Raw genomic sequence first — 12,453 nt, forward strand, 5'->3', positions numbered from 1 at the left:
CGCAAAACAGACCCAGTGCGTTGGCAGCACTGACATGTACCGGCACATGTATGTGCAAGAGTTCTCTCCAGTACAGCACTAACGTCTCCCGTATTATTGCTAGTATGCGCTATACATGTCATGTGTGTGCTGCTGTCCAGTTGAGTGGACCTGCTTGGGTGGCTTCCACAGACCACCACCACCACCACGACAGATATCATCATGTAGAAAGAGTGAACGGTCAAGGCAGCTCATAATCTGATATTAGAGAGTAAATAAGCTCTTATACTGTAGTTGTACTTCATTCACAATTCTCTCGCTGATTAATGCCTCTACGATCACCTTGTGATTATGAGTTATACATACATACATACTGTAGGTAATAAAAAAACTAATAATATTACATGGATTTGAAACACTCGGAAGAGGCAACTATGATCTCAGGTGAAAGCGCTGTAAGTGCACAAACCAATTTTCTGCACGTGCCAGCTCAAACCTACATGTATCTCCTCAAGGCTAGCATTATAAATTGGGCAAATCCACTATATTAAATAATATATATACAAAATGTACACTTACTGATATAGTTACTCAACAGTCAAGGAATATATAATATGAGCCTGTGTTGGCAAGGACCACAATTATCCGTGGTGAAACTATCAACAAAAAATCTTCATCAATAAACTGTGTTTGTTTTTGAGTGAATTATCGGTGACTGTGATTATGATCTGGTGCATAATTTGCTTGACATTCTGCCATTTTTACCTCTGCTGAGAAGGACAACTTTCCAGGTACAATGTCATGTAAATGATGTGAAGACCGCTTACAAGCACAGAGCACAGTTTATCATCTGACATTATGCCTTGCGTCGTGCTTCCTGGATTCCCGAATCTTGCTCAGCTGCAACGGGGATATTGGCTGGGCGACAAACTCCGAAAGAATGGCTCCGGCCGCTATGACTAAACTAAGACCCATGCTTATAAGCAACAGAGTTCTGCCGACGAACACATAGTCCTTTTCCTGCTGTTTAGCACAGAGCATGAGAACAAGCAAACACATGTACATCAGGGGCATCGAACACGGTACGGTCACTACGGTATTGACCGTACCACTATTTGCCCCATGTACCCTGTGAATCAATTAAATACAATCATGTACACTGATCTGGGCTCTAAATTTCCAAAAAATGTCCAGCTCAGCCACCCCTTCCCCGCGAGTAAATAATTGTACTTCAGATGGCTGACCGCACCACACTAAAATACCTTCTGACGCCGGCCCCTGCACATTTACGGTGTAGCGAACAAGTAGCCGTAGCTGAAGAGTATGAGACACACGCATGCTTACCCGCACGGTGCAGTAGAACATCGTTAGGCGAACCCTTCGTGGCAGACACCGTTCGAAAGGGGTTCGGATGAGGTAAAATGTTCAGATAATACGAGAGTCAGAGATAAAATGTATGTATGCTAAATTGCTAATGCATTGAATACCGGGCTCATACTTGCAGGTGATCCGGTTTCATCATCAAAAATGAATACAGTCAACTTCGCTTATACCGACACTCGGCGGGGCATCAGAAAAGTGTCCTTATTCGCGAAGTGTCGTTATACACGAAGTCTCATTTTATGTATTGCAGTTGGATGGGACTTTGCTCTGGGCATGGAAATTCTGTTGCTATTCGCGAATTGTCGTTATATCCGCAGTCGTTATTGGCGAAGTTGACTGTACAAGATCACATTGTGCTAGTGGTTCAAGACCGGGACTCGGCCAACCGGGTTATGGTTGTAGGCAGGAGCACTGTGCGTCCTTGCCTTGTAACATGTGATCGCTGTTAGCGAAAACATGATTGTTAAACTATCACGCAGGACTTCTACACACTGTATGTACACCATGGTTCTTTCATGTATTGACGGCCACACAAGCAGCATTCAAGCAATTTTGGATACTTTATCGTCCGGATAGTCGATATCAAGATAATCGATGCTCTACTGCGCCTTAGTACCAGGCTATTGGAAATCATTCAACCCATTTAAAGAGGCAAGAAACTCAAACGTTACTCTCAAAATCAGACAGCTTAGGTACACCTTCAATGATACCGTATGTCCGCACCTTTAAAGCCATGGAGCCGGTTATATTCGATCATAAAGCCAGTCTCACCTAGGGGCTTCATAAATGAAAATGGCATCTGAAGTATGTCTTGTAACAATGAAGGAATAAGTACTATGATAACAAACATACAGCCCAGCAGGAAGGGTGAATAGGTGGATTTCGATTGAAATACTTTTTTGAAGTATCTGTGTGGACTTCGACTTTTATGGCATGGCGTAGTGGGTGAGTCATTTTGCATCTAAAGTTGCTAGGAAAGCAGCGGCGTTTCGAATATATGGCCACGGCTTTAAAGGCGATGACATACGATAAGCACTTTGTTGTGCCGTGCCTGCATCACGGTTGGAGACTTACTGCTTGTTGTGAAGCGGTGCTCTGCGGTGCAATGGGCAGAGCCACCAGAATAACAGTGAGCACTAGTGTGAGACCTGCTGCTAGCCAGGCATAGTTCCTGTATACAACAAACATGACAAAACAGATACCGTAAAGCCGCGGATAAAAGCCGGGTTTGAATACATGCACATCGCGGATAGAAGCCTGAAAATCAAACGACACAAATGCATATACGCCTGTCGCGCGTTGAAGCCTGGCTTCTATGCAAGGGAGGATCGGGTAAGTCAAGAGTGCATGCACTATGTACAGTGGATAGTAAAACTGCCGCCATACTGGTAGTCAGTGGTGGATCTACGCGTGGCAAAAAATATCAGTGGTGCATATAGGCATGGTTTGCATACAAGCCTGGTTAGCATTAAAGCCTGATGCAGAAAGCGGCTTATATGCTTACAAGCCCGGCTTTTATCCGCGGCTTTACGGTGCAGGCAGGCACAGTGGGTTGGTCTAAGACCATGATTAATGAACGAGAGGTACCAGGTTCAAGTCCTGCTTGGAAGCGGAAGGATTTTTCCAACCGTGCTGCGACCCACAGTTAATTGGGAACTCGTGGCCTGGCATGAGTAAATCATGGATGTGGCAAATGGGATTTAGGCCTTTGGCCTATGGTTGGTGGATCTGATCTATCCTCCCCCACCGTTCAGGAGCCGCATCTGACGCCTGATCATGGGGTGGTGGCGTCCCACGGAAGCGGAAAGGTGGTTCTTGACCAGGGAGTTGTACGACTCCTTGTTCTTGACCTGCCCGGTACGCGAACCCGTCGAATTTATTATTTATTTTTTACGGTACATGCTGCTGCACATATACGAACCGACTACTATGCCAGGGGCGTCAGAAAGCATTTTAGTGTGGTACGGTTAGCCATCTGAAGTACAATTTACTCGTGTGGGTAGGTGGCTGAGCAGAACATTTAGAGCCCAGATGAGTGTACATGTACAGTACATTAATTTTATTAATTCACTGGGGGTATCTGGGGCAAAAAGGGGTACAGTCAATACCGTAGTGATCGTCCCGTGCCAAACGCCCGTGAAGTGTACACGGCGCCCTTGGTTCCATTGAACAGAAGGCCACGAAAGTCTCAGCTACCCCATGACACCTACATGTAACTGGACAGTACACAGACATAATATTTCGTTGCTCATCTCCCCCTCCCTCCCCCCCCCCCCCCCCCCCCCCTGGGCAGCAGCCCGCACCAAAAAGGGTGGATATTATACGACAGCAGGTGGACGATCGAAATCCATACTTGCCTATAATGAACAGCGAGTTCAATCCTTACATAGGTTAATTTCAGGGGAAAATGTGGGTACATGTATTGCTGCATTTATAACACTACGTGGTCATGAGCGGATTGCTGATTCGTACACGTACATGTACATGTACACCCATGGATAAGTGGTGGCTGTCTGCATGGCTGGTCATTTTCAGGGAGGAGACTTCGAGAGGGGGAAACTGGCCGAAATGAACAGTGGTCTTCTAGTTCTTTTGTAGGGAAACTCCAGAATTTAGATAAGACCCTTACTTCCATCTCTCCATGAGCTTGGTGAAGACAGCCATCAGTATCACTGCCGTCCAGGCCACGATCAGAATGAACAGGCCAACACCAATATCACCGATCCTGGCGGACGTCATCACGACACTGGTCCCTGGCGTAGCACAGCGGGTAAAATACTCAACAGACACTGAAGAGAAGAAACCCAGCCAGCACTGTCTGCCACCACGGTATGGTGATGTGGTGGCTATAGTTGGGAGTGATGCACACACCTGCTGCTGAGTAACGTTTTGACTACCTGGTCTGCCTCACTGCCAGCTGACTTGCATGGAGAGTGCCTGGAGTTGGGTATGATCCGGATCTCCAGATGGACGAGTTTGACGAGAAGCAGCTGCTAAGTCTTCAAAGTCAAATGACAGTGGATAGCTAGCATCCACGAGGCTGACCTCCCAGTACAGCCTACAGGATGGTGCCTGGACCGACTACCGGATTATTCCTTGATCAAAGGGCTCATGCCAGTCATGGTCACACATACCAGTCCGCCACCACTACACAGAGTCTACAGCTACATGTACTACAATAATGCTGTCAACCAACACTGCAACAGGCGACCACTAGTGTGGGACATCTGGTCTTCTTCAACCGGACCCGTATGCAGCGCCCGGACTCAATAGTCGATAGTGACTGGACTTCATTCATTCGGAACGGTTAGGGATTCCCGCTGCATCATGTGTTCAGTGTTTGCCACACGACTACCGCAAAGGCTACGTTAGCACAGCAGTTTGTCGAATTGTAAATGAGTCGAACAGCCAGAGATCCTCCGCTAGCTGCCAAGCGACCAGATAAACCTTGGTCTGACTCTCAAAGTGTCCAGTATGTATTACTCTAATTATAAGCCTGTGTAATGCTTAGTCAAGAGCGAGCTGAAATCAAAATGTCCATGGCTGACAGAGAGTGACTTGTCACTAGAACTGGACGGCTAGCAAGCCCTTCACTGCTGACTAAACATGCGATTTGTAAACAGTAACCGTCCGTCCCAGTGGGATTCTCCAAAATCATCGTCAGTCAGTGGTGTGTGGCCCGAGTTTTTTTAGTTGCACAAGCTCATGAAGCCTTGCCACTGGGCTAGCGGCGATGTCTACAAACTTCAAAGAGATGTACCGGTTAGGAAGCGCAAGTAAGTAAGATGCTGCCTTCGTCCAGCCACAGACAGTGACCGGGTGCACGGGTGCTGATGGGATCAGTTATCCGGTTCATCACCTAACCTTCGCCGCTGAAGAAACCACTCTTTTCGCAACAAGCTTCGCCTCGTCCAGAAACCGTCGCTGTGCCACATCTGTAGTGCCAACCGGTCCGTTTCTCTTGGCAGTTGGGCACTAAACCCTACTAAACAGATTCCCAAATTCGTGTTGCTGTACGATTTGAATTCTGACGTCATGCGATTTTGTGTGTGTTGCTAACGGCAACCGCGGTAAATTTGAACGAGAGTCATGCGATCACGAAAGCACAGAAAGCTTGCCTTGATCTGCGATGAAGAGGTTTGAGTAAACAAACAAGTGTGTGTGGGGCAAGAAACCAACGTGCCCAAAACGTTTTACAAACGATAATGGACACTGCTCAGGCTGTGGGTAGCATCACGCTGCAAGGCAGCGCTCAAATCGTTGCAGAGTTCTTTGGTGAGTTGACCTCGGCGATATCTGATTAGGTCACTTACACTTGCGCGAGGAAAACATTCCCAAAAACTTGATCGATTCATTTGTTCTGCTGGGTTGTATGGTTTCTGCTTGCTGTTGCGTCGCCACTTGTGACTCCTGTGCTAAATATGAAGATTACAGCATTAACAAGTAAGTCGCGAGTTCCTGACTCTTTATTTATTCCAGAAATCAAACATGGCCCTTAGTCAACATCCAGAACTGTTACAGACGCTCTATTTCTTGAAAATATAATTATTCTATTTTTGGAGCAATCGGTGGTGTACGAGAAATGTGCCAGTTACACCAGCCAGTGCGTGTCAATTGCCTTAGATGTGATTTCTACATCGCTGGACGTATACCTTGTGGCAATGCTGCAAATGATCCAGTCAGATACTGGCGTGAACATGAGTTGAACCTATTTCCTGGCTGATAAAAACAAGCAAATGTGTCGTATAGGGAGACTGCAAGTCTGTATCGAGTACAGTCAATATGCACTGGAGCACTGGAGGTGCGATGATGGTCTCCAAATTCTGATAACATTGTCGAATATGTTTCGGTGGATATAGAAGTTGTTCGATTACTTTACCATTATGAGAATTGAGATGCGTTGCATGGAGTGGCAGAACTGCGCTCACAACCACTGGCTTGTCACTCAAATCTCAATACAAAGTAACAAACACGGCTTGAAGTTCTGTGTGCGTGCGCGTCTGTGTGTGTGTGTGTGTGGTTGTGTGTGTGCGTGTTTGTGTATGTGTACATGGTGTGTAGTATATTGTACCAGCGTGGCCTGTACAATGAGACCTACTTCAGCCGAGAAACACACTATGGACTACCGTTGATGATCACTAAGGACAAGGAGCTAAAGGACTACCTGAAGAAGGTCACCTCTAGCCTCGAAGGTCAGTCTTCTTAACTAAATTAATATGCACGTGTGTGTGTTTGTAGTGCCTTTGGGTGTGTGTGCGTGTGCGTGCGTGCGTGTGTGTGGGTGTGTATGTGTGTGTGTGTATGTATGCAGGTGCGCATGTATGTGTGTGGGTGTGTGCGCACACATTCACGTGTGTGAAAGTACACAACCCTGAACGTGTATATTACAGAGACACTCGAGTTGAGGTACCTAATATACGAGTGGCTGCAAGGGAGTTTGCGAGTTTGCGAGTGGTTAGAAAAGTATACCGTAGGTAAGACGTACATTGTGGGTCCCAGTGTGCACCAGAACAGTGTTTGGCTGCATACTACGCTGACTGTGTCTATGACAAGAGTGTGAGACAAAAGAGTACGTGCCAGTACCAACTGCAGGGATGAATTTACTGTCATATTTTTTTTTGCGAATTTTTATTATTATTATTTTTTGCATACCAGCAGTTTTTGCCATGCAAAATCTCAGTTGTGGCGTAAGCTACAAAAACATGGATAGCCTGTACATGTATGTATGGCAGTTTTCTGCGTGTCACTGTGATTTTTGAGTAGCAGTAGATCGATTTTGCGTAGCAAACTGCGATGCGATGCCGGATAAATTCATCCCTGAACTGATTCAGCTAGAATGTTCATGAATTACAACAGTCGATAGAATGTTCATGAATTACAACAGTCGATAGCCACACCACGCGGCAGAAGCCAGGCTTGGTACAAATGATAGGTAAGGTGTCGAAAGTTCCTGGGAGACGCTTGCGCGTGACAACGTTGAAGTACTAGATGCGTTGTTCACTTGTGAGCAGGGAGTAGTACAATACCGGTATTTTACTACTCCCTGCTTGTGATGGTCGTACTGGTGTCATTGCTGGAGAGTATTTATGAAGGCCTTTTTACTTGATTGTCTACTTGCTTAAACATATTGGTGTTTGTTGCATTGCTGCTGCTGTGTTGCCAGGATGGCTAGCGGCCGGGACATTGTCACACGTTGTCCTGGTGATCGAGGATGTGGAGACAAAGGACGTCATTGAGAGGTGGCAGTTCAACATCAACTGCGACCAGATACAGAAGACGACGTCTGAGTAAGTGATCACCATGATCACGCTCAGCTACCGCTTGAGCTGCTACACTACTCCAGGCATGCTTGGGAAAGACTAGAGGCGTCGGAAAGGCATTCGGCATTAGTGCATCTATAGAGAGAGGGGGGGGGGGGGGGGGGTCCTGTGGGAGTCACCCACAGGAACAAGTTGGAACATTGGGCCCAAATAGGTCAAATCCTATTGCTTCAAAATCACAAAATGAAATTTTTGGTGCAGCTTCGGCCGCACCGGTTCCGACGCCCCTGAGGACTTGACAGTATTCATTGTATTGTAATGTATTATTTTACTTGGGCGTTCCTAACAGACCCTAAGGTCTTCTTTCAGGATGCCCAAGGTGAATGTATATGTATGTCTTGAGTTCCTGCAAAATGAATTCGGGATATGACTACTGCGAAGGGATACAAGGAATGCATTAAAGCGGCCAGCACCAAGGAATGAAATAGATTTGCATTTATGTGGATTCAGTAATAGTTTCTAAGGACTCGCAAACTCTATTGCAGCTATTTACCCGTTGCATTGGGCTTCACTTAGTCTGAACCCTCACACATGGTCTCTCTGCTGCAAAAGTCTGTCCAGAATCAACAAAGAAATGGAGTAGACATTCTGTCAGGTACACTGAGTAAGACTGTGATCAGATGAGAAGTGTGTGAATTCATCCAAGCACCTTTCTCAGCTTGTGCTACCCCTGTAGGAGATGCTCGTTTGAAATCTTTATTCTCATGGTGGCCAGTGGCTTCCATGGGTGGTCTGAGCAGTTGTTCGTACATGTTATTGATAGGATTTTTGTTGAGCCACCTATATTGCATTTTCTAGCAAGCAGAGGCTGTACTCTAATCCCCCCGGTGAGTGATTGATGGCTACTAGCGTGGAAAGACGGCATTCTTGTGTTCCTCATTTGTTCTCTCTCCTTCTCTCTCTCTCTCTCTCTCTCTCTCTCTCTCTCTCTCTCTCTCTCTCTCTCTCTCTCTCTCTCTCTCTCTCTCTCTCTCTCTCTCTCTCTCTCTCTCTCTCTCTCTCTCTCTCTCTCTCTCTCTCTCTCTCTGCAGGACTGCACCGCCACTGAAGAAAATTCAAGAGAGTATTCGCAATGTCATTCGGCAGATCGTCAGCTCTGTCACCTTTCTGCCGGTCATCGAATCGAAATGTAAGCTTGGCCGCTGACACTGTTTGTTTGTATGGAATGAGGTTGCAGCAAATCATAGTCTCAATTGAGACAATAGGTCGTGGGCGCTGGCGTGTATGTGAAAATGGCACCGGCATATTGTATAGCACTCTGTGCAGTATTCTCATTCTGCGGTATGGAGTGGTTTTGACATTTATCACATGACCATACGGAACAGCCATTTTGATTCCAACTCCATTCAACCCCTGCATCTATGGGTCACGTGATGTCGGTCGTGTTGGACCGGTTGGTTCCGCTGTCCACATGACATGATCACTTTTTGCACAGATTTAGTCACATGACAAGGATGAGAAACCACTCTATTATAATAGTGCTCGGGTCTGCTTTGTTCACTTGTATACCACGTGACCATATTTCCTAGGCAGTTGATTGCCTGGTGAAGCTGACGCCCGTGTGCCCTCTTTGTCCCGTAACACCCTGTAAACACTGCGGAGGTGTTAACGTACGCGATAGCAGCCAGCAAAGCAAAGAGCCAAACGCGTATGCTCTCTGACTGCCATTATGGACACTGTGTAGCGTGTAATCTCTGTACGGAATTGCTTTCGGACGACTTCATACTCTGTACCAAGTATTCTGAATTTTCCATAAGGCAAAAACAAAAATAGGCTTGTTTCCGGTCGGCAACCCCTCAAAAAGGAGACTCGGTCGGCCGGAATGAAACTTTTTTGGATACTTTTTTTGGTTCCTCAATCGTTGTGGTATTGATGGACAAGAGCACCTACACATGTACATTGTACATATATCATGGCAAGGATCAATGTCCAAGTTGACTGACTCACTGTTCTTGTACAGCATGTGGTGTATTCCTGTTTTCGTACTTCCTGAGAAATCAAGCAAACAGTTCGAGTCCTTCCAGCTCCGTTATTCTAGCTCGTATCGACCCCGGAGGTTTTCGAGCCGACAGCTGAGAATCTCTGCTACCTTGTAGGTGTTTCGATTGTGGAATTCGGTTGAGATTTGACTGAGTTATGACTTGTTGACTGCACTTGCACACATGGCATTGCCACCGTTTGTATACATTTGGGACCAAAAAAAGTTTCAGAATTTGGGAAAAAGTGGCCCGGTCGGCCGACCGGAAACAAGGTCATTATTTGTTTTGGCCTAATTAAACTTCACACCACACGGAATAGACTCGTGCGTTCACGTAGTGCGAAACATAATCACTGTTGAAATTCCACGTGCTAGCATACCCGGTGTACCGTACATAACCTACCCCCCCCCCCCATACTGTGTATTGTACTATGGTTGCCATTGCGTGCCCGGTGTACATAACCCTTCCCCCCCCCCCCCCCCCCCCATACAGTGCACTGTGCTGTAGGTGTCAGCACTGGCCGGACAGGTAAACTGCTGAATGGATGGGCCCAGCATCGAGTGCTTTTAAGCCATGGCCTGACCAAGCGGACCGGTTCCGCCACCCCTGTTAGAATACTGTAATTTCACAAATTTCCGGTGTACTGAAGTACTTTTATTTTCGGCACTTTCATACCTAAAATTTCATTACACCGAACAAACGCTAACACGCATAATCCAAGAGGGAACTGCTTCTCTGTACCTAAATTTTCTGTTCACCCAACCTGGCCTTTTGCCGTCATACCGAAAATAGTGAGCACCTAAAATTTCTGAAATTAGAGTACTGCATTTGTATCTGGCGGACAGTCGGCGAGGCGAGCTTGCTGGCTAAGATCCCTGCCTTCTATAGTGGGGGTTTCCTAGTAGCTAAAAACTGAGTTTGGCGCCCGTTGTATGGGGCTTCCGCTTGACGTGTGCTGCGCAGTGTGAAGGTTTGAGAGTTGAGAGTGTTTAGTATTAGGTTTGTGTTGAGTTCTAGAGCCACAGCCATCAGTTGGGCGCGTGTGTTTGATCGTGGCTTGGCTGTTGGAAGCAAACATGGAGGTTCCTGTGAATGGTTTGTTGAAGCGCAGCGTGGACTGATGGTAGCGATAAGAAGAGAAGGAGTTCTCTTTGCTAGAACTTTGCAACTCAGAAAGCATTGTGCGGGCAGACGTGTATTTACGTTCATTTCGCAAGGCCGTCGGAAAGTACTTTTAAAGGGTTGTACAGTCAGCCACCTGAATTACAATCATTGTTGCTCATGGGGCTGAGATAGCTCCTCTGAAATTTGTAGAAATTTAGGGCCCAAATCAGTGTATTTGATTGATTCACTGGGTATCTGGGACAAACAGTGGTACGGTCAATACCGTATTGACCGTAGGGTGTCGGACCCCCTACGGTCAATACCGTATTGACCGTAGGGGGTCCGAAACCTTGTTTACCACCATTTACTATACTAGTCATGTGAATGTTGACTTTTCATGGGAACATTCCCGTGGCTTCCCTCTCCCTCCTCATACTGCTGTTGCTAAAGGTGGTAATCCTGTTGCCGCGTCCGCCGCCGCCAATACTACTGCTGCTGGTGGTGGTGGTGCTACTGTTGCTGCTGCTGCTGTCACTACTGCTGCTGCTGCTGCTGGTGTCACTACTGCTACCCATGTTCTGCCTGCCTGCTGATGCTGTTATATTTTGTTTATTCTTTCCCTGTCTACTCTGCCAGGTGATTTTGACCTGCTGTTTTACACGGCAAAGGACGCCGAGCGGCCGGCCAGCATGAGACTGACAGACGAGCGGCTTATCGAGGGTGGCCAGGACGTGGCGCTGAGAGACTTTGACACTGGCTACCATCGTGTGGACGGACGGGTCAGCTACAAGTGTGTGGAGTAGGGAACGTGCTGCTGCTGCTGATGCTGGTTTTGCACCAACGCTAGTTTTCTTGAGCTGTGACCAGGGAGAGGTGCATGTAAGTGCTGCTTGACACTCGTGAATGCATGGCACGCACAGAATACCCCTCCGGCTGTGAGCTCTCCAATGCGCTCCGATGTTTCCTCCTCGTGGTCCCGGCCGGCTATGTCGGAGTTCAGAGTGTGACATCATCACCCGCCACTGCTGGTTCTCAGCGTATTTGGACGCTCACCCCTCGTTGCCATGACGCAGTCCTCTGACCCGGCCAATCGCCTCGCTGGGCCGATAGTATGGCTGCCTAACATTGGCATATTTGCCAACGTCTTATTGATGCAGAGATAAACTTCGGAGTTGAGCGCTTTTTCTTCTTCTTTTCATTTGAGTTATTTCTCTAACATCCGTGCTATTTTTGAATTGCAGACTGTGAGCACATGTACATATTGTCATATTCGCATCACTGGTGCTTGTCGCCCACGGGTACGTGACGTTTGAATGTCGGCACTGTCGGATCTTGTCTCTGCGCTTTGCTGCCGCGGAGGATCTGTGAACGGGTGACTTTCGCTCGGCCAGTTTTTTCTTCTTCTTCTCATGTCGCTGTCCGTTGTCTGGCTGTTGGCCACCCCAGCTGCTGTGCTAACTTCTTGTATCGTTCTCTCGCATGCAGCAACAGTTTTATGGGATCTGTGCGCAATGAGCATCGCATACCGTTGCTGTTGAGAGTTCTGCCTGTACATATGCCACCTTGTGCTGTAATTATGCTGTAGTTGTTCACTACTTTCTCTAGTGCCAGGAGTCTGAGGACATGGTTTTCCGTCCGCCTGTGAGATTGCAGTCGCAGGATTTATGCAGTGATCTATGGAGCATGTG

General features: G+C 47.1%; 2 protein-coding genes across 3 annotated transcripts; one reads left to right on the forward strand and one right to left on the reverse strand.

Moving 5' to 3' along the window:
- Window positions 1-204: 204 nt before the first annotated feature.
- LOC135830019 (uncharacterized) lies at window positions 205-4,857 on the reverse strand. Of its 2 annotated transcripts, none has more exons than XM_065342407.1 (3): window positions 3,992-4,857; window positions 2,437-2,533; window positions 205-999 (listed from the first exon to the last, which is right to left on the reverse strand). In XM_065342407.1, exons 1-3 carry the CDS (start codon window positions 4,099-4,101, stop codon window positions 826-828), a joined length of 381 nt encoding a protein of 126 aa, XP_065198479.1. In that variant the 5' UTR covers window positions 4,102-4,857; the 3' UTR covers window positions 205-825. The 2 variants fall into 2 exon arrangements, with proteins under 2 accessions (XP_065198479.1, XP_065198478.1); XM_065342406.1 differs by having other exon boundaries at window positions 205-1,002; window positions 3,992-4,838.
- A 380-nt stretch (window positions 4,858-5,237) lies between these two features.
- LOC135830018 (mitotic spindle assembly checkpoint protein MAD2A-like) lies at window positions 5,238-12,438 on the forward strand. The gene is made up of 6 exons (XM_065342405.1): window positions 5,238-5,637; window positions 5,790-5,805; window positions 6,424-6,554; window positions 7,526-7,649; window positions 8,714-8,811; window positions 11,402-12,438. The coding sequence occupies exons 1-6, from the start codon at window positions 5,568-5,570 to the stop codon at window positions 11,566-11,568; spliced, it is 606 nt and encodes a 201-aa protein (XP_065198477.1). The 5' UTR covers window positions 5,238-5,567; the 3' UTR covers window positions 11,569-12,438.
- Window positions 12,439-12,453: the final 15 nt, after the last annotated feature.

Source organism: Sycon ciliatum, chromosome 13 (genome assembly GCF_964019385.1).
Source record: "Sycon ciliatum chromosome 13, ocSycCili1.1, whole genome shotgun sequence".
In the NCBI taxonomy this organism is placed as follows: Eukaryota; Metazoa; Porifera; class Calcarea; order Leucosolenida; family Sycettidae; genus Sycon; species Sycon ciliatum.

Bases quoted from the DNA above. Each gene is read 5' to 3' on its own strand.
- LOC135830018 (XM_065342405.1), top strand. From the start codon at position 5,568: ATGGACACTGCTCAGGCTGTGGGTAGCATCACGCTGCAAGGCAGCGCT. The intron at 6,555-7,525 runs GTCAGTCTTCTT...CTGTGTTGCCAG, and splicing joins GGTCACCTCTAGCCTCGAAG to GATGGCTAGCGGCCGGGACA. The intron at 7,650-8,713 runs GTAAGTGATCAC...CTCTCTCTGCAG, and splicing joins ATACAGAAGACGACGTCTGA to GACTGCACCGCCACTGAAGA.
- LOC135830019 (XM_065342406.1), bottom strand. From the start codon at position 4,101: ATGACGTCCGCCAGGATCGGTGATATTGGTGTTGGCCTGTTCATTCTG. The intron at 2,534-3,991 runs GTAAGGGTCTTA...TGTTGTATACAG, and splicing joins AAGCTCATGGAGAGATGGAA to GAACTATGCCTGGCTAGCAG. The intron at 1,003-2,436 runs GTAAGTCTCCAA...TGTGCTAAACAG, and splicing joins GCACCGCTTCACAACAAGCA to CAGGAAAAGGACTATGTGTT.